Source organism: Lepisma saccharinum, chromosome 1 (genome assembly GCF_977018435.1).
Source record: "Lepisma saccharinum chromosome 1, izLepSacc3.1, whole genome shotgun sequence".
Taxonomy (NCBI): Eukaryota; Metazoa; Arthropoda; class Insecta; order Zygentoma; family Lepismatidae; genus Lepisma; species Lepisma saccharinum.
Window position 1 is genome coordinate 180,870,067 of NC_139229.1, and position 22,985 is coordinate 180,893,051.

The 22,985-nt window shown below is 36.9% G+C and overlaps 1 protein-coding gene across 3 annotated transcripts in view; it reads right to left on the reverse strand.

Annotated features, from left to right (window-relative positions):
- LOC146004761 (vascular endothelial growth factor receptor 1-like) overlaps positions 1-22,985 on the reverse strand; it is a 161,976-nt gene that overhangs the window by 13,836 nt on the left and 125,155 nt on the right. For 2 of the 3 annotated variants that reach the window (XM_083143742.1, XM_083143751.1), the window contains exons 15-20: positions 12,125-12,228; positions 11,130-11,280; positions 8,273-8,497; positions 5,375-5,567; positions 3,107-3,264; positions 1,405-1,568 (exon numbers count right to left, since the gene is read on the reverse strand). In XM_083143742.1, the coding sequence (XP_082999868.1) occupies positions 1,405-1,568; positions 3,107-3,264; positions 5,375-5,567; positions 8,273-8,497; positions 11,130-11,280; positions 12,125-12,228 (995 nt within the window). The remainder of the gene's footprint in view (positions 1-1,404; positions 1,569-3,106; positions 3,265-5,374; positions 5,568-8,272; positions 8,498-11,129; positions 11,281-12,124; positions 12,229-22,985) is intronic. The other variant, XM_083143760.1, reaches the window with a different exon arrangement.

Genomic DNA, 22,985 nt, shown 5'->3' on the forward strand with positions numbered 1-22,985 from the left:
TAAGTGTATTGAGTGAGTGAATTATGTATATATCTTTCGAATGATCTGTGCTGCGTTGTGTAGTGAATGAAAATTAGTTACATATTTAACAAACTATTGAAACAATTTACTTGGCTTTTGCATGAGTATAAGCTTCAAATTGTGAAGATATGCAGGCCTCTGGCATCGCAAAGAAGAGAAGAATGGATTTAATTTGTTATTTTGCATTGCTTTTCTGCCACTTTAGCTAATCGCGACAATGAGAATGAGTGACGATATGATGAAATTCGTGAAGGGACATTCACAAAGAATATCCATGTCCATGCCTGGATTTGAACCCATGACCCCTGGCATCATAGTGAGCTGTGCTAATAACCATTTAACCACAGAGGTGGCCAAGAGAACAATGAAGTTCCTGTTCAAATTAAATATTCAAGTTAAGAAGTTTATTATAAGCGTATATTTTATTCTCGCATGTAGGCCTACATAAATATTTCACAATATGGGCCTCTATATTTTATAAATAACCATGAAATATTTAAAATGTTTTCCTTACTGTTTTCTATATTAATGAAACAGTAATATTTTTATAATTATTAGTAAATTGTAATGTATGTATTTTTAATGCAATGTCACATCACCTTAAAATCCAAGAAATTAAACGAAAAGGAGCCTCTCATTTTAACATTATGATATGAAGAGAGAGCCCAGGTTTTGAACCCAGCAACACCACTGCATCCATACATGGATTAAGGGGATGGCAGTGGGAGGTAAATGGCAAAAATCTTCCTTGGACATCAAAAACTTAAGCAAGCACACCCCTCCCCTCCTGCAAGTTATCTAAACTTAATAATAAACCCTCATAATTTCATTATTGTTATTGGTGCACTATTGTCGACACAGAAGTTTAGAAGTGTGAGAGACTAAGAGCAGATATGCTGAACTTTGAGGCAGAGTGGTTAGCACAGCATGCTACAATGCCAGGGGTCTGGGGTTCAAATCCAAGCCTGGGAATGGGTGTTTTTTGTGAGTGTCCCGTCATCAATTTCATTATATCATCACTCATCCTCATCATCACAATTAGCCAAAAGTGACAAACATGCAATGCAATGGGAAAAAAAAGCTCCGGTGTATTGCAGGGTGAACATTGACCAGGCTGAAGCTTAGGTGGTTCCGCTGCCTACATGCAAAACAATCACATTATGGCAATCAGATTTCTGAGGGGCTCCCTGTAATGAGGAAAGATAAAAAAGGAAATGGTATGATCGTCTACAGACACCTGGGTGTTATCATTCTTCTGAGAAATTTCCCAGTGCAATAAAAGAACAAGTCTGTCACTAGCCAGAAAGTACAGATTTACAGTTGCATCGTCAGAGCAGCTCTGCTCTGATGAAACTGTAAATTTTTACTCTAGTAAAAACGTACCTTTCTTGAAGCAAGATACTCCATTCCTCTTGCCACTTGGAAAGCCCAGCACAAAAGGTCTCTGGTGCAGATGGGTCTTATGTCAGTTCCCCTGTAATCTCCTCTGTAGTTGGTTCTCCATTCAGGCTGACTTGCACCGGGAACGCTGCTGCCACTGTCTTCGCCTGGCAAAATCAAGGCAATAATGTTATTAATAGCATGCTACTTTTATGTTCTAAAGAAATATGTTTGAAGTTACAAAGTTTTGTACCAAATCATATTACCTTTTGCCTATATTTCACCGCTCTTTTGAAACTACATTAAGAAAACTTGTGTCTATGGGGATTTTTTCTTTATCCTTGATAGTACAATGCATAGTCCTTGATTCAAATGTGATATGAAAAAAATATGTAATCACCGATCATGAATTATAGATTAATAGAATAATTCCTTGTTGCTATAAATAAGATTTGGCATGACTTAATTTATTATTTCATGTATCTAAATTTTTTCTAGAATACACCATTTATTTTACATTTAGTTGAATAATGAACTTATAAAGCACATTTGTAAAATCATGACTCCATGGATTAGAATACATAACATTACATATCACACTTTACTACAGTATAAAGGCTGCCTAAGCTAGATTCTGAAGACAAAATGGGACATTTTTATTAGTAATGGACTGATGAAATTTTTGTCAGAGTCACTGAAGTAACCAATGTAAAATTTCCCAACATTAGTAACAGATGTCTGATACGATTGGTCATCAGGGGTGCCCACAAGGGGGATTCATGATGCGCCTGCATCATGGGAATTTGGGGCGGTGGGGCAAAATTTTATAGTTTAGCTACCAATTCCATATATCTTTATACAAAAATGGGGAGGGGGGGTTCGTTTGATTGACTTGTTATTGATTTTTAGTTATGGTTATTGTTTACAGTTGTTCTACCTGCCTGTGGTGATCGCGAGGATGGGATTGAAATGAAACACCACCTCTTTATGCAGACAAACTTTTAAGAATAAGGTTCAGCACACTAACAATTTTAAAAGTGGTGCAAAATTAGGAAATTATAATAAATTTGTTGCAACAACTTTGCAACGTCAGAAGTTATCATCATTTGTGTAAAATGTTACTTCAACCAATGTCAAAACTCAAAGTAATATACATTGCTTAAATATATCTGTATTATATTGTTCCGCAAATTTTGGCTGACCAAAAAAAATTGAGTAAATAATTCGTCATAAGGGGGGGAGGAATCTTCTACCTTTTGGGGGGAGTGCATCATAGGCCTTGGGGGGATGGGCACCCCTGTTGGTCATGTTTCATGAACAATCTAATTGTACATTCTCCTCCTTAATTAATGAGTGTAAGTAGTTGGTGGAGTTACTCCCTTTGGCTCAATATTTCTTTAAAAAAAAAGAACGTAAAAGACAGGAAAATATGGCAAAATAAGGACTGACTACTAAAAAAGTATAAGTAACCCCCCCCCCCCCTATCAAAAATACCTGAGCACACTTTCATATTAATGTAAAAAGTACCAAAATGGCAGAATTTTGCCATTATAAGTTGATCATTTTTTGCAAGCCACTTAGATTGGTAAAAATTGTTTCTTGGTATCCAAACATCAATGATACTGAATGAAAACAAACAGCTTAAATTGATTCATAAATCTTTCAAAGTGTTAAGAATCAATGTCAGTCATATTAACAACATTACCTGATGGTGAGAATGACAGGGTGCTCATGTCTGTGTTGATGAGCTGGACTGTCCCACTGTTGCAGTTGGATCCAGAATCTGTTACAGCTCTGTAATCAATCGCATCGCTCCTCCCTCCACTTGAACCACTGGAGAAGGCAAGGGCAGCATATTTTATCCTGATGACCAGGCATTTAAAAGAAATTAAGGTTAGCGTTAGGTTAGTTGATCCATCCACCAATGACAAACTGTGCTTTTGCTTAGGATTTTTTTTTAAAAAAAAGCTCATGCTTGGTTTATAGAAGATTAGTGCAAGATGCATTACCAGCAAACAAATTAACACTATGCGGCAAAATGCTAAATTTAACAATACACCTCTTGCTGTTAGATAACCTTACATGCATGTTGACAAATTATTGACATATCAGAAAGCTTTAGTATGAGGTCAAAATGATTTATTATCATTCTTGTTTATATGGATTTCTACATTTGTATTTTCCATATTTTGCATCACTTTTCTGTCACCTTTTGACTAATCATGACAAGTAAGGATTACAAGTCAACAGCATTACCAGAAAGGCTGAAATATTATTTCATATATATATATACATATATTGCTTACAGAGTTATTAGAAGCTTTCAGCATGCATTAAAGATGCCTTGCTGTTAAAGATACTTGCATGAAATTGTCCTCCATGCTTCAAAACCAAATTAATATACAATTGTAACATTCCAACAACTTTGCATGCCTAGGGTAGCTTCAATTGTACACTTAATTGAACAGTAATAAGTATAATACACATATAAAAAGCTACCTATGTGCATTGCAATGTGTGTGGAGGTGATGTGATCAGCATCACACTCTGGCTGTCTTTACCCCCTCCCCTCAGTACTCTGTGTGAACCTCAGATCCCCTTTATGCATTCCCACCGGAGATATCACATCCTAGAAATCGACCACTACACTAGACCACTGCAGCTCTGTTGAACACAAATATGGTTGTTCTTCTTAAAGGTTCGCATGAGCACTTTTGTAGATGCAAAATAATCTAACACAGTTAGTTTTAGTGGTTTTTATTTTAACTGCGACATTTCGTCCTGGTTTCCCAGAACTTTTCAAGCTTACTCTAGATACACTTACAACACACAACCTCACATGGCTAGTCACTCTACACTTCTATGGAATGAATAAATTGTGTTCTTATTTCTTCCTAGACAAACTGGTGGCACTGACCTAGGAGGGGGGGGGAGAAGACAAAAAGAGTAGGTCACAGGATGGAGGGGAGGGGGAGAAACAGCCAGCTATGACACCTGCAAGGTGGAAAAACCAGTTTACCTAGGAGGAAATAAGAACACAAGTTATTCATTCCATGGAAGTGTAGAGTGACTAGTCATGTGAGGTTGTGTGTTGTGTGTTGCATGCTTGAAAAAGTTCTGGGAAACCAGGACGAAACGTTGCAGTTAAAATAAAAACCACTAAAAATAACTGTGTTAGATTATTTTGCAACTAACATGGTTGTATATTTAGTACAGGATGAACTGATATAAAAATTTTGGTGGCTGATACTGATAAAGTAGCAACATGAAATTTATCCATACCAATATACTGCCTATCTGATATAAAATTGCAAATGTTCCATGAATAAGAAAAAGCTTTGAAAAAAGATCTGCATATTTAAACATTTACTTTAAAAAAAACAGGGTACATGAATTATATTTGTCTTAAAAGGAGTCTAAAAATTGTAGAATTTTGCATTACTTTACAGACTATTTAGAAAAATATAGGATTGGTAAAAAAATCCACAATTTTACCTTCTATATCAACCAATTCTAATAGAATACTGATTGACTTGCCCATCCCTAATATTTAGTAATCAACTAATCATTAACCAACTAAAAACTACATCATGCAAGTCGATTCTTATAGTTAAAGGAGTGGAAACTCTTGTTGTTGGAAGTCCTTCACAAAAATTACACACCGTACATTGTTTTGCAACTTTGAACATGTCTCTGTATTCACAAGCATATAAGAATTAACAGTTAAAATTTGTGTACTTTTAATGACCAGTAACTTATTTTTCTGTATAGTTTGCCACAAAGCATATTTCCTTGTGGGGAGACATTTGCAATATATCAAAATATAGGGAAATGTAATTTATCAGACACTCGAAAGTGCACAAATATGATTAATATTAGTGTCAGCTTAAATTATTTGTACCAAGCAATGCTTGCAACATAATTTTCTCAATTTTGTATTTGTTCTTTGCATGTGAACTTCTTTAGTACGCACCTTCTCTCCTCTATTGCTGCCTCTCTAGCCTTAGCAACAGAAGAGTTTGCTTCATCCATCATCTCTGCACCCAGGTTGGGATTTATTTTGCCTGTCTCAGGGTCCACCTGGTCAATGAATTCATCTCGGTGCCTCAGGAGGTAATTTTGAAGATTACCAAACCGACAGAATTCCACAATCACCAGCAATTCTCCTGTAATTAAATTTTCAGTAAGAATTACAATGTATTGTGTGTCTAAGAAATCACAAATTGGGAACACTCAAATACTAAACATTTTTTTAAAAAATGCATTTTAGGAGTTATAAATTAGTGATGATCTAAAGTTTATGAATACAAAACTTTCTCCGAAAATGGGTTTAAAAAAATTATTACTTTCTTCACAACATTTTTGCTGAAATCAAATTATGTTTTTTACTACGTTGTAACTGCAATAAATAATAACATGTCCTTTGAAAATAATTTTTCATAATAAGTGATGTATGAAGTAGACTAGAAATTGTGCTCAATTAACAGTCTGTTTCTATTTGTTTAAAAAGCAACAATAAAATTATATATTAAATCTGAAGTTCATAAACAAAAAGAAAATATTGTTAGTTTCAAATGCAGCATTCCTTTGTATATCATAAGAACAATCACAAAATGACAAATTGTAAAATTTCTTATATGTAATAGCAAATGGCAAAGATACTTACACACAATATCTCATAATTAAACATCAACAAATTTACTAGTGTACTAATACACCACAATCATTCTATTTTTTCTATTTGCATTTTTTTTATATCACTTTTGTACCTCTTGGGTTGAATAGAATGATGAGGACAAGTTAAGAACTGATGCAATCGATAATAAGGTAAACTAAATGGTTAGTAATAAATCCTTAAGCTTTCCTGGTAGTGAATACTGAAGAGGTTTTCTTGGGCACTCAATCATCCTGGATCATCTCAACAACCAGCACCCGAACATCAAATTCACCACGGAGACAGAGACAAATGGCAGCCTTTATTAAGACTTGAATTTATTGTGTTCTCTTTATATTTATATATAACTTAGTATTTTGTTAATAATCAAGAAGAATCCTATTTTTGTGTATTATTTCTTTCATTTTGCGTATGTGAGGAAGCTCTTGGACTATCTATCATAGTGTCAGTCACATGTACTCATGGTAATGATTATTTTAATTATTTTGTGCTATTAAAGTGTTAAAGTATATTTTTTATTTTATATTTTTAATCCTTTTAAGATTTAATAGTTCTTTGTGGATAGTGGTTCAGGTTTCCGTTCCTGGACATCCTCATCACACGCAAACCAGACGGGACCATAGAACACAGCTTATTCAGAAAACCAAGTCTTCTCCATCAATGATACAGAGCAAATTCAAGAGGAAATAAGATACCTGCCCACATCTTTCAGACAAAATGGATACAGTGAAGGCATCGTCAACAAAATACTAGAGAGAGTAACACACAAGAACAACCAAACAAACAAACCTGGACCCAGATGATAAGCAAGAAGACAAGAAGATAGCCATCATCCCATACACTGGTAACCTCTCTGCAGTCATCAGCCACATTCTTTCAAAACACAACATCAAGACGATCCACAAACCGCCATCAAAAGTCAGAAGCTGCCTTCGAAATCCAAAAGACGACCTAGGACAGACGACATCCGGAGTTTATCGTATCATCTGTTCCTGCAGTGAAACCTACATTGGACAAACGGGGGAGGACAATTGAACAACGTTGCAAAGGACATGCCAGCTACATCAAGAATTTTTCATCCACAAAAATCAGAACATTTCTTCCAGGAAGGCCATAGAATTGACTTCACAACCACTGAGATCATCAATAAATCATCAAATTACTGGGACCGTCTCATCAAAGAAGCCATTCACGGGGAAAAGGAAAACCTCAACAGGGACACGGGACTCGAACTGGACCCAGCTGGGTTAGCGATAGTCGACTTGACTGGAAGTGCAGACATCGAAGAAACAGCACATACACCAAACCCCTCCCACACCAAATACATATAACTTCACCCTGACATATCTCTGCACTTCAATTCCTGAAGTTGAGAGTGATATTAGCTCGAAAGCCTATCCGGAAATCACCTAGTTGATTGCCTGAGAAAACCTCTTCAATGGTTAGTGTTTGAGTTTTGTTTTTAAGTCCACTTTTATTCACAGATAGGATAATTGGAACTGGACCTACAGTTTACAGTATGATCCGAACCAGTATGTGCCTCTACCAGGTATTGGACCTGGGACCCCTTGATTACAAGGCAACAACATTACCAATATGATATTGGAGAGGCCCGCTTAGAGTTTGAACCTAAAAACTCTGGCTTCATAGTATGTTATGATAACCCATCCTACAGATTCTACCACTACTATAATTATCTGGTTGGAACCCCTAGGTTAGAGTACATAAAGCTTTCCCTCTCTTGGAAGTCAAACTTACCCAAATATAATTCACAGCAGTGGTGTATTCTGAAGATTTGACCTGGTTTACCGCAATAATTCTTATTTATTATACACCACATCCAGATTAATTAGATGTAACAGAAATAAAATACCAATGCAGGCATGCAAGTAAAACAGAAACAAAAATCCAATGACTTAATCTTCCGGCAATTTCTGTATTTTTCATAAAACCTCCCTTCTTACCTAAAACTGGACCTAGATTTCCCTACACCAAGGAAAATTTCCCTTCATGTAGCAAAAGTGCCTCTGCCAAGTAGGAAGGAACAAGCAGTTCTAATTTAATAGTTTACATAAAATATAATGAGCAATTACCCATATATAAAAGCTAAATATATAATGGTGGTGAACATGGTAACATGGAGAATAGGCCACTGCTTCACAGGAACTCTGGTAACACAGGAAATGAGTTTCTTACTTTTTTTGAGATTCTTTGTGCATGCTCCCAGCAAATTGACCACATTCAAGTGTCTTCCAAGGTGGATCATGATCTTCAGTTCTGTCATCAATGCCTTCACGTACGTGTAATCAGCATGGGGCTTGACCATTTTCACAGCAACAATGGACAACGCTTCTCCTTCAGCAATGCCCATTGCTTCAGCTTTCAGCACCCTTCCAAAGGCACCAGATCCCAATTGTTTACCTGTCACAATCATGTAACAACAGAATTCAAGTAAGTGCACAATTGAGTTACACAAAAACATTCTAAAAAATTGAAAATATGATGAAAGTATACCAGTGAATACTAACAAAAAGCTATAATCATCCTCTCTTTACAAAATTCTCTAGAAGACTACTGATACAATATAAACGTGTAAAATACAAGATGCTTGATGATGTTCATATCTATGTAAATAATGGAAGAACAGACATATAACAGTGTGTCTACAATTTTTTTTTTGTAAAAGCAAAATTCCCTGGCTTTTCCAGACAAAAATAAAAAAATTTCCAGACCAAATCATTAGGTAAATTACAGGAACATGTCTGGAAGAAGGTCACTTTATTTTAGCTAAACACACACACGTAGAATCGAACTTCATCAAATTTTAGAATACTAACTTCAAACTAATAATAACAAGAAGGGAAACTGAACAGTAATTGGCTGTTGGGTATAGGGGAAGTGAAGCAAGTAGGTAGGTATCAGGCATAAGCTTTAATGTGATACTTGCCACATATTGACTAACGATTAACAAAGAATTATGCTTTCTAAAAAATATTAACGATCATTGCACAAGTACCCACAAAACATGCAAGTAGAAAGTGGTATAGAAACCAATACAACTTTTTGTAGCAGATTTCTATATGATAAAGAGTTCTTTTCTCACAGCATTTATTATAAATTGTCTACTCTCAGTACGTATATCAAGCAGAAGGATAGTATGTCCACAACAATTTCGAAAGTTATTTCTTGTCCATTTTTTTTGTTCAAAAACCTACTTTTACTACACTCCTACAAAAATATTGATTTTTCCCATAACATTTCCATGACTTTTCCAGAAAAAGTAAATTCCCTGACTTTTCCAGGAATTCCAGGTTTTCCAGACTGGTAAGCACCCTGATATAAGGAATATTTTTATTATTAAAGGCTAACAAAAATTTAAAATATTGATCAATATACAATGAAAAAATATACCTTAGATATGCAATGCTATTTTGAAGCTAGCACAGTTTCTTGAATACACACACTCTTTGCAGTTTTCTATGCTAACAGAAATTATGAAATATTGGTCAGCTTATGTCCCTTTTGTGATGTATATTTTTTAGGGCTGAGCTGATTCCACTTTGAACCGATACTTGTACCGATTCCCACCAATACCGATACTTGAAGATTGAAATAATTGAATGTTGTTCAAAATATTGGTTAATATTTATGTGTAAATATTCCACTCTAATTACACTGGTGTACAAAATTAATAGATAAACACCTGTTTGCGAATATCTCCCAAAACACACCAAAGCATGCACCAGCCCTTGTGTCGATACAGCATCAAAGTTGGACGTGGAGGTGACGCTGCAACAGCGGTAGGGAGAACAAGCTGTTGGGTGGTGTTCCGCGTATACGTACAAAATTTACCAACATGTTTGCTTTAAAATGTTCAAGAATTACATCAGATTATTAAATTACATGTTATGTTATTGCAAAATTCAGTTTTTTTTTCACACAAAACTGGTACAAAATAAAAATAAAACTTCAAATTTTGCATAATTTCCAGGATAATTAGTCTCCACGAGAGTGTCGCCCAGCATTCTTACGGAGCCCATGAAAGACCAAAATGCTGGAAAAGTATTGGACAGTATCAGTAAATAAATTCCAACCATTACTTTAAGATACCGATACATCGGCATCGGTGTCTGCTCAGCCCTAATTTTTTCTTATTTTCTCAATGTTGTGATGTCACGCATGTGTATCTTTTACAAGTCTACAATGCAGTATCTTTCTTTCCTTCTCTTGGGTTAATCATAACAAATAGGATGAATGATTGTAGTGATTTTCATATAAACGTTTATTAATAAGCAATACATGCTTACAAAATCACTACAAGTCTCATCCTTCAATAAACGCTAAAGCATTCATACGTCAGGATCTGAATCAGTCTGCAAGTAGTTTGCTTGAGTCTCAACAGATGGCAGCATGTACTATGCACCAAGGTTGCTAATGCCACCTATTGGCGAACTTTTGAAGTTGCTCTCTCGCTTATGATTGCTCGCATGATTGTGGCAGTCTGCAACGTACTTTCTTGGTGATAACTAGTCACACCAGCAATGGTGTGGTAATGTATAGAGAGTGGAATGTTCCACTGTATTTGACAATATATCCAAAAGCATAGTTTACTTACACATTTTTTATTGTAGGTATCATTACTTCTTCACACACATGTGTCAATTTTGGCCCAGCAAATCTGACGAATTTCCTTGCGAGCTTTGAGGCATCTCAACAAACGGGACATTAACCTTCATCACTAAATATTTGTTTCGTCCTACTGTTTTTTGTTAAGTAAAACGCCGGCCTCTGAAGAATTATTGAGTTTCCTTTGTAATTTTTGAAATTTAACTTAATCGGAAAGTAGGATGTTACATGATGAACAGATGAAATTGATGATGGGTGCTTTATCCAAGATTCAAACCTGGGACCTCCGACTTCGTAGCACTTACACTGACCACTCTGCTACAAAGGCCAGCTATAATGTAATTTCAAAACATCAGGAACATAAAAGAGTTATCACAGAAGGAAGATAATGTAATCTGTATTTCATTGTCATAAAAATACCTCTTACCTAATTTCAGATGCTCCCTCGGAAATTCCCATTTCTTATCATATGGTAGCAACTCAGCCTGATCATCCACACAAAGGTCTGGGTTGATGCTGTCAATAGCTCCTTGTTCAAAATGCTCCAACTCTTCACAGGTGAACTCTCGCTTCATTCTCTGCTAAGCATAAAAGGCAATTAGTTTGTGAAATTAAAACTCACGATTTCCTGATTTTTGAATTTTTTGTTCAAAATATAGAAATTTCCAAACGGCTTTGCGTAACGTGCGTAACGCCAATATATAAAGAAATTACACATTACAAATAACAGTGCACAATAGAGAACAATGACAGGACAGATTATTCAGTAGGCCATCAGTATCATCTGTTGAATGCATGGCAACATATTGTTCTATCAGTAAAATATCTGACATTGACTGATATTTCTGTAAATAGTGTTTGAGTTCACAATTCTGCCATTTTGTTATTGTTCTTTTCTTTGTGAATATGTGTATATAATTTATAATTATTTTACAAACTAAATTGTCTATATATATTACATATAAATCATGGCTTTCCAAATAAATTTCCCATATATTCTATGTTTTTCCTTTGTAATTATTAAAAGGTTACTTGGATTGATATATTACTGGTTATCGATACCAGTATTTTTTTTAAATATAACTAACTCCATTGGTATTGGGTCGGCTTGTAATCAAGGGGTCCCAGGTTCGATACCCGGTGGCACAGTGATTCAGATGCCACTTAAACTGTAGGTCCAGTCCAGATTGGCCTTCACGTACATAAAGTGGACTTAAAACAACAAATCAATTATCAATCCATAGGTATTGGCAGTGGTGGTGAATAAGGAGACATGAGGGCAGTTGCCTCCCCCCCCCCCAACTTTTTGTCTCCGCACTATGGCTTCTTAATGCTAAGGCTTGCTACTACATATTGAAAAAAAAAATAGTAACAGTCAATCCTACTCTCTATCTATGTACAGTCAATCTGAACTTCTCGTACCTTGTATCTGATTATCCAGCATGTTGCCATTATCGCTCCAAAGAGAGAAAATACTGCACATACAACAGCTGCTATAAGCCCATACTGGCTGTTTTCGGAACCATCTGTAAAAATGTTTAAAAAGTTTCAAGATTAACATGGAATATATAATAATGCAACTTACTTGCTAATCAATTCAGATGCTCTGTAATGTTTCAACATAAAAAAAAAATGCACCATGCAAAGTGATACATTTTATAAGTGTAACATTTCAAAAAATGACAGGATTTTTTAAAAAGAAAATCATTAACTTCTCTTTGAAGTGGAATTGTTCATTTTCATTCACGTAAATGGAAAGGGGGAATTCATTTAAAAGAATTTCACATGTTTAGACCAAAGAATGAACAGAAACAGGACCAGTCTTGAAAAGGAATTGTAATTGTAATTTATTCTCATTCTGTTGACTACATTGTTGATATTTCTATCTGCAGCAGTATAGAACACGTCATTTTGTTACGTATAACATTACAAGGGTTGTTCAGAAATTCTAAGAATCGGTCAGAGATGGTGTTGCAATTGGAACAAAAGCATGTGCATTAGAAGGCCACATCTGCTCTGAACGTGCAGGGAAAATTTCATTGCCACTCTTCCAATAGTCTGGTTTCCATAGGCATGTGAAGGAGCAAAAGTGCAAGTGACATGACAACATGGAACAAAAGGAAATTTGTGTGGTCATCAAGTTTCTGGTGAAGAATGGGTTAAATGCGACAGGCATCAAAGCCGAATTGGACACAGTGTTGGGAGACTCATTTGCCACTGTTAGCAAGTGGACGATGCTGTTCAAGCTTGGATGGGGCAGCATTGAAGATGACCCCTTGTGATGGAAAACGCAACGTAGATTATATTTAAATTATAGTTACGCGTCTTCCTGCCACAAATCAGTCGCTATGCCACTGTTCTCGCTTTGCCGCTTTCAATTCGCATTTGTTTGTTCATGATTCCACTTGAACTCGAGAGAGGGCAGCACTGTGTCTGCTTTGGTTGTTTTGTGAAGCAACGGCAAAATCAGTCCAAGTCTCATGTTCACAGCGATTATGCAAACAGTCGTTCTTTCTTTGCCTTCCCGGCAAAATGAACCTTCTCTCAGCAACCACTACGATGACCTACTTTTGAGCAGGGTTTCGGAGCGGAGTACGGAGCGTACTAAAGGAGCACTCTGGAGCGACTTCGAAGCATCAGTTCTACTCCGCTCCTCGGTCTGGAGTGGAGCGTGGGACGACAGCACTCCGATCCGGAGCGGAGTTGTTAGTGATTTTCACATGCACGCTCCAATCCGGAGCAGAGTTGTTAGTAATTTTTACATGCACGCTCCGATCCGGAATGGAGTTGTTGGATGTTTCTGCTTCCACGATCCGATCGAGAGTGGAGCATGGCAAGCCGGCACTCTGCTCCGGAGCGGAGTGGTTAGTTATTTTTACACGCACGCTGAAAGCACTCCGCTCCGTAGTGGAGTGGGTAGTTATTTTTACATGCACGGTGTGATCCGGACCGGAGCACGGTACGACAGCACTCCACTCCGCAGTGGAGTGGTTACTAATTTTTACATGCACGATCCGATCCAGAGTGGGGCGAGATACAATAGTGCTTTATCCAGTATTTTCCATCTGGGGGGTGGGTGTATATTGGACCTTTGTGAAAATTGTAGGGAGTGTTGAAGGAGGTGAGTGTGGATAAATCACTATACACAACTATAGCAATTATGCATGATATTCATGCACATTAACGGCAGCCTCCGTGGCGGAATGGTTATCTCAACGCTCTATGACTCCAGGGGTCTCAGGTTCGAATCCATTATGTTATGTGTTGAATTTGGATATGAACCTGTTCAAGTAATCAGTGTTGCGGGATTTTACGTTTGCGTTTGCTACCTTCCCGACACGACAGCCCTGTTTTGTTTTTGTCTTCTGCGTAGGTGACTGACATCAATGCTACCAGCTAGCAGATTGGCCTTGTTCCCCCTTTCAAGAGGAAAGGTGGAGGGGGTCTCACTTATCGCACAACACTTGAGTTCTGACGTCATGGGAGAAGGATTTTCAATTTTAGGCTAAATAATTTTTCATTGTATTTATGCTAATGAAACTTAACCTAACAGGCCTAACCTAACCTCGTAGTCATTCCTTGTCTGACGTCAGAACACAAGGTAGCAAAACTGTTGTGTGGAGAGGAAGACCCAGGTGGAGGAAACTTGCACGTAGTGTCTTGTCGATTGCAGTTAATAAACCTCACTCTTTGGCAGATGCATTGCGTCATGACTTCTGTTGTACGTATGTACTTGGCAGACAGATCGTTGCCTTTTTGAGGGAGATACAGCATTGCCAATTGTATTAAAAGTATGCTGCTACACCGACTGTGGTTAGATTGTTCCCTTTTAAACTTAGGCGTATTGTTACTTTCTTAAAGAGACATTTAAAAATATGTGTTCTCTTCTAAAAGTATATGCATAGTATGTGTGCCTGTGAACTTTGATTTATGGGCATTTAAAATATTAAACACGGATGGAGTGATCATTCCGAAACAGTCTCAGTTAGGAAAATTATAAGCTGTCTAGAATTATTGCAAACACTATACAACAACAACAAATAAAATCTTTAATCGTTAGTTCCATGCATCTGAAGCCTTGGTAATCATTGAAGGTCTATAGTAGAACTAATTAATTGACTGATTTGCTTTCTTTTACTTTGCTTTTTGTGCCACTTTTGGCTAATTTGCGAAGATGGGAATGAGTGATGATATGATGAACTTGATTAATGGACACTCACAAACATCCATGCCCAGCCGTGATTCGAACCTGGGAGCCCTGGCATCGTAGCACGATGTTCTAACCACTCCGCCATGGGGGCCAGCAAGTAGTAGTAGTAGTTATAATAATAATAATAATAATAATAATAATAATAATAATAACAACAACAACAACAACAACAACAACAACACAAGTAAAAGCAGTAATAATAATAAAATAATAATAACAATAAAAGTAATAGCATTAATAATAATAATAATAAAAAAAAGTTTCTATGACTCTGCCCCTCCCCCACTGAGAAAAGTCCTGTGGGCACCCTTGTGGTGTCGTATTTGCACGAACATCAACTTGTTGCAAATGAGTATCTTACATGTACAGATCTCTCTATAAAGTCAAAACAACATTCTTGTATTAACTTCATACCTTTAAACTTGGGAAAAAATCGATATAATAACCCCATATTTCATACGGATCCCTGTTCTGCTGTATACAAACAGCATTCCGATTTTCGACTTTATATTTTCATAAAATTAAACCAAATATGGCAACCCTACATTTTTTGTTTTGCCGGTGTTCAACTTTCTAGTGTCAGGATTTTAAAAAGTTAGATATGACAACTCTGTATTTCAAATTAAAACGTTTCCTATTTGGCCATCTTTATGGTAACATTAATAAGCAGGATTCGAATTTTCAACTTCATACATTGAAAAATCGAAAAATTAAAATTAGCAACCTGAATTTCCCCCATTTGTTCAAGTCGAAATAAATGAGCATTTAATTGCAGCATTAGGCATAAAAGCTTGAAAGTAGACTTGATCAGGATAAATGGTTGTTATACCTAGTAGAGTTAGTATGAATTGAATTTTGAAAGATAACTAAAAGTGTTAAGATTTTCGCTGGTCGAAAGGTTGATATAAATGGATGAATGATTGAAAGTAAGATAAAGGATCAACCGACTGGACGAAATTAAGTTGTCTTGTGATTGTGTATGCGTATGATTGTTAAAATTAAATTAATTGTGATTAAGTACATTATCATAGTTTTTATAAAAGATGAGTATGATACGATCATTTGTTATTAACTTGTAAATATTAAATGGTATGCAATTTTTCTATCGTCCCATGTTTGACATGATATGAATGAGTACTTTGATAATTAAATGCTCGATTGTTATAAATCATTTGTTGCTATTGATTTTGAGCTATAATAAAGCAATTGGAAGTTAACTATTCTTGACATACGTCATTCCACCAGAGATTGCTTTTCAGAGAATGGTAAGATGATATCTGTGGTTGCATAGGTGTAATGCACTTTTGATACGTTAAAAAAAGGTAATGGTTAAAATTAGTTGATTACTAAATGAACTTACTATTATGGTTGTGCTTTGATTGTTGTGTAGAACATGAGATGATTCTTGCTTGCAGCTAATTTTTGGAGGAAACTTACAACTTTGATTATTCTGATAATTTTTGCATTGATGAAACTTAAAATGGTGTCACCGTACAATATCTTTGTTTACTGTAACGTGACTCATTGGATAAGTTTGCATAGGAAGGTTCTCAACGAACCCTGAAGCACACAATAACCTTGGTGCTATTGCTTCAACAACAAAATTTTTGTGCGTTCTGCAATTTAATTATTTAACCTCCACGGTAGCCTCTGGTCCCTATTAAACATGCCTAAGCAGAATGCTACACCCTGCCAACCACCATCAGACCAGAAACAATTGATAAAGTCCATGACAAGCTGTTCGCTGACCGAAGATTGAAAGTGTGGGAGATAGCTCATGAAGTGGGCATCTCAGTGGACCGAGTACACCACATTCTCACTGAAGAGTTGGGCATGAGGAAGCTTTCGGCAAGATGGGTGCCGTTCCTGCTCACACCGGAATAAAAAACACGTTCGTGCAGTGACTTCCACTGAATGTTTGGCACTTTTCTTAGAACTTTCTGAACAGCCCTCGTAGTATGATTACAGTACAAATACATCCATTTGATTACATATATGGGATGCAGCATAATGAATGTTACAAGTACGTATATATTATTACATCGGTTTGATTACATACATGGGATACATGGACATCCGCAGGATTACTTCCAGGGAGGGGCAAGGAAGGTTTTTTTTTCAGGGGGGCAAACAAGGCACATTTTGTCCAATAATAGCGTTATTCCCTCAAAAACCTTTGCTTAAATTTGAATTTACCATGCTCGTGCAATAATTAACACATATTGTTGTGGCTGAAATGAAATTATATGTGTGAAATATATAATTTTTGGTTGACTTTCAATTCCCCCCCCCCCATTGCCTCCCCTTCTGGAGACCCATGATGGGATACAGCTGTTATAGTTACAAATATATATTATACTCCATGAGCCCTTAAAAAGATCGCTTCGCGGGCTTGCAGCAGACGACAATATGGGTGTGTCTGCGAGAACCAATCAGGTCTGCGAATGAGGGAGCCCGGTTTCCACAGCTAGCTCACTGCACCCTTCTGGAAGGGTGAGTGATCTCTGCCTCTTCCACCTTAGTCTGTTTTTTCGGCTGAGGAGCAGACGACATGAGAGTATCGGCAACAATGTGCAAACGACATCTGCTGTTAACCTGCAAAGAGCTCTTTCTAAGGGCTCCTGCAGTAAACATATTTGGGATGTAGATCAACATAATTGAGTTACAAATATATATTACATCCAATAGATTACATATATGGGATGCAGATCAGCATAATTAAAGTTTCATACATGTTGATATATATATTGTATCAAATTGATTATGTATATGGGTGAGACAAAGTATGTAGTTTTAGATATGCTGTAGAAATTCTTCTATGCTGTAGGGTGATGTTTCTAAGATATAGTTTTTTATTTTATTTTTGAATAGCTTAAGATTTCTTTCCTCCTTTATTTCACATGGAAGTTTATTGTATAGTAGTATTCCTGTGTTTTTTGCATTGCTTTTGTATAGGTTTAGTCTCTGGTTGTCTATGTGTATATTTGACATGCACATACAACTGGTCCTCTAGGGCCTTGGAATGGTCACAACTTCCAAATCGGTTTTCTCAGTTAGCTAATAGGGTAAACAGATGACAGGCCCTGACTGGTCACTGGTGTTGGATTTATCGCTTTCTTTTATATAGAAATGAAAGGTTATGGAACTTTTTTCCAATAAAGTTTGATTTATGCACAATAGCACAATATACAATAAAACATATCCACTGGCAATCCTGGATCGAGATGACTGATTCAGATCTGCGTACAAATCTGTAACAGGCAACCCTTCCAAGATTATTCATGGTTTGATGGTATCACAAGAACCCAGAACATAAGCAGCAGGTTATGAGAAACTGACCAAGCATAAGCAGAGCCCAACATAGGGCACAGGCAGTTCTCCCTACTAGGGATGGCCAAACGGATCCGGATCCATAAAATCCGATCCGTTCGAATCCGAATCCGGATCCGAAAATTCCAGATCTGAAAATTCTGGATCCGGATCCGGGTCTGAAAGTTTCGGATCTGGACCTGAAAGTTCTGGATCCAGATCCAAAAGTTCCAGATCTGGATTTGGATCCAAGAGTTCCATATCCGAAAATTTCAGATCCGGATCCAGGTCTGAAAGTTTTGGATCTGGATCCAGATCCAAGAGTTCCGGATCCAAAAAATTCTGGATCCGGGTCCGAAAATTCCAGATCCGGATCCGGATCCTAGAGATCCTATCTCAATCCCATTATAATATTACCACACCTTAAAAGGTATTATGATCTTCGATTACAAAGACATTTTTCATTAGTTAGTCCTACAAGAATTTTTTTCAAGTGTTGTTCCTAAAATACTTTGCTACGCATCGGCTAACACACTCGTGCACAAAAATAATCTTACTTGTTTAACATAAAATGTCAGAGGTGATTTTTTAAATGCCATGGAAACGAATATGTATTAATTCGAATGTATTGGAAATGAAAACACACACAAATGTGAGACATTCCATTCCAGGATGAAACCTTTAACACATATAACAAGATAGAAATGTTATACAAAAATTATACAATTGTCTAAAGTTACAGTTTTACAAATTAAAATAAAACATTATAATATAAGCAGTGTTATATAATTGCAAAGTGTAAGACTAACAAGGGAGGTTATCTAAGTGTCCCCCTCCAATTTCCATGAAACTTGGCAGGCGTATAGTGGGGCCCAAAGGAAGAAATACGTGTTTTTTTGTTTCAGCTAAAAAACGGTTTAAGGGGGCAAAACCCCCTCAAATGTCAAGATGAGGACAAATTGAAGTAAGGATCTGACCCCTGTATCCCCCTCCGATTTCCATGAAACTTAGCAGGTGTATAGTGGGGCCCTAATGGAAGAAACACGTGTCTTTTTGTTTCAGCTAAAAAACGGTTTTAGGGGGCAAAACCCCCTCAAATGTCAAGATGTGGACAAATTGAAGTGAGGATCTGACCCCTGTGTCCCCCTCCGATTTCCACGATACTTGGCAGGTGTGTGTGTGTGTGTGTAAACGGGCCCAAAGAAAGAAATACGTGTTTTTTTGTTTCAGCTAAAAAACTGTTTAAGGGTGCATAACCCCTTCAAATGTCAAGATGACAAATTGAAGTGAGGATCTGACCCCTGTGTCCCTCAGATTTCCATGAAACTTGGCAGGTGTATAGTGGGGCCCAATGGAAGAAATACGTGTTTTTTTGTTTCAGCTAAAAAACGGTTTTAGGGGGCAAAACCCCCTCAAATGTCAATATGAGGACAAATTTAAGTGGGCATTTGACCTATGTGTCCCCCTCCAATTTCCATGAAACTTGGCAGGTGTATAGTTGGGCCCAAAGGAAGAAATACGCATTTTTTTTTGTTTCAGCTAAAAAACGGTTTTACAGGGCAAAACCCACTCAATTGTCAAGATGAGGACAAATTGAAGTGGGGATCTGACCCCTGTGTCCCGCTCAGATTTCCATGAAACTTGCAGGTGTGTGTATAAACGGGCCCAAATGAAGAAATATGTGTTTTTTTGTTTCGGCTAAAAATCTGTTCTAGGGGGCAACCTCCCCTCAAATGTCAAGATGAGGACAAATTGAAGTAGGGATCTGACCCCTGTGTTCCCCTCAGATTTCCATGAAACGTGGCAGGTGTATAGAGGGGCCCAAAGGAAGAAATACGTGTTTCTTTGTTTCAGCTAAAAACTGTTTAAGGGGCCAAATCCCCTCAAATGTAAAGATGAGAACAAATTGAAGGAAGGATCTGACCCCTGTGTCCCCCTCCGATTTTCATGAAACTTCGCGGGTGTATAGAGGGGCCCAAAGGAAGAAATACGTGTTTTTTTTTTTTTGTTTCGGCTAAAAAACAGTTTTAGGGGGCAAAACCCACCTCAAATGTCAAGATGAGGACAAATTGACGTGGGGATCATCTGACTCCTGTGTCCCCCTCCGATTCCCATGAAATTTGACAGGTGTATAGAGAGGCCCTATGCCCCCTGTTTCTTCCTATGCCATATTTGCGTGGTTTCAGGGTCAGATCCCCACTTCAATTTCTCCTCATTTTGACATTTGAAGGGGGGGGGCTCTATACACCTGCCAAGTTTCATGGAAATCGGAGGGGGAGACTTAGACCTCCCTTGTAAGTGTATTAATCAATTACAAATCGCGCACGCGCGCGTGCACACACACTATATATATATATATATATATATATATATATATATGTGTGTGTACGTATGTATATTATATATATATGTATATTAGGAGGTAACAATATGTTATAAGCACATTCTTACTTTCCAAAGAAGCGCATGTGGGATGGCAAGATGGATCCGGATCCGAAAATTCTGGATCTGGATCCAAAAGTTCCAGATCTGGATCCAAAAGTACCAGATCTGAATCCAAAAGTTTTGGATCCACATCCGAAAATTCTTGATCCGGATCCGAAAGTTCTGGATCCAGATTTGAAAGTTCCGGATCCGAAAGTACCGGATCCAGATCTGAAAAATTTTAGGATCTGGATCCTTAGGATCCGGAACCAACCGGATTCGGATCTGGCCATCCCTACTCCCTACGAGGTTGACTTGTGAGACCAGCCTAATGGCAACCGGGTAATAAAGCCAAAATATACAGAAATCTGGTTCTCTTTTATACTGAATGGTTGTTTACAAAATACCAAGGAAACTTAGTCGATATTTATCCATGGATTTCCATAATTACATCATGCAATTCAGGCTTTTACAATATTTACATAAAGTTATTAAAGTTGTAAATTACATACCTTCCTAAAATATTTTTTCAATGCCGAAAAAGATCACATTTGTAACTTAATTATGCTGATCTTCATCCCAAATATGTTATCAAGGGTATGTAATATATATTTGTAACCATAACTGCTATATGCCATGTATGGAATCAAACCAATATGTAATAATATATACATGTAACTTTAATTGTACTGCTGCCCAAATAAATAATCAAGTGGATGTATTTGTACTGAAATCATGCTAATGTTATATGTAACAAATGACGTGCTTATACTGCTGCAGATAGAAATATCTACAATGTAGTCAACAGAACAAGAATAAATTACAATTACAATTGCATACACAGATGTTACACTCCTGCTTTACAAATAGAAGCATGACCAGATTTGACTGGGGCGACACTTATTTACCTTTGTTCTTGTGTTAGGATTATGTAGGGCTACCATACGTCCTGGTTTTCCTGGACATGTTCTCTTTTCGGACCCTGAAATTTGCGTTCGGGTGGGTTTTTACTTTCTGTTAAAATGTCCGGGTTTTTACTTTTATCCAATTATCATAGGTCAGAGATCACGAAGTTACAACTTTTCGAATCATTAAACGTCTGATGTTGGCAGTACTGGATGATGCACTAAGCGTTAATAGTTTGTTGTTACACTTTCAAGTTCCGGTCGATGTGATTTCCACGTCATTCGTTTGTTCGTGTTTCGAAGTGGAAGTTAGAGTTTGCGAACACGGTGTAAGCTACTAATATGCCTAAAAGAAAGTGCAAGTTTACTAATGAGTTACAAGAAATGTATTCATGTTTTAGACATGGTAGAGACGATTTTGAAGGCGAGTGTATGGTTTGTAAATCCGGTACATATGTGGCTGTGGCAAACAAAGGAGGGCTAGACTTGCAAGCACACATGGAGTGCGAAAAGCACAAAAGAGGCGTCAGAGGATAAGTTTCATCTACAAAACTGACTCAGTTTATCACGAAACCTGGCAGTGAACATGAAGATACTCAATATGTTTTTTAAGAGACAAAAGTACAACTACAGTGCTTCTTGAATTCACAGAAAATATACTTCTCCACATGGAAAGGAGAAATTGGTTTAAATCTCACATGACGAACAGAAAGCAAAATGGCAACATTACCAAGCACATATCAAATACCAATACAAATAATCTTGGTGTGCCTCAAGAACATGTACTAGGTCCCCTGTCGTTTCTGCTATATATAAAGATCTCCCATCTGCTGTACCTGCATCAACTACACTATGCAGATGACACATCCCTAAGTATTGCAGAAGGTTCTCTCGCGTATCATACTGTTAAGCATCACAACAGTTATAAAGTGATGGACTGCACATCAAGCTTTATAAAATCATTATTTCTTGATTCCAATGTAGCTAGAAAGTTCTCAACTGCAAGAACGTGTTTGTGAATAAATAGATGGTGTGTGTGGCTTTTGAAGAAAATGTCCTCTTTTTAGCATTTCAAAATATGGTAGCCCTAAATTATGTATATTACTATTTTTATTGAAGTTTTTGATGTTGTGCTTTACAAATGGGAGGCATTGTAATATATATAGGGATGGTACTGTGAGTATTGAAAGTTTGGTGAAAAGATTTTTACAAGATGTTTGTGGAGGCTCTTGGACCATAGTTCTGATGATTTTTTTTTTGTAGAAAATGAAAATCTTCGACAGTTTTGTTGAGTTTCCCCATAGCAATATGCCATACCTTAGTCTAGATTATATGCTTGTATAATAGAGAATTTTTACCATTTTTAAGTTAGAGATACTGCTCATTTTCCGAATTGCATAATGTAAAGTCGCTAGTTGTTTACATAGATTTTCAA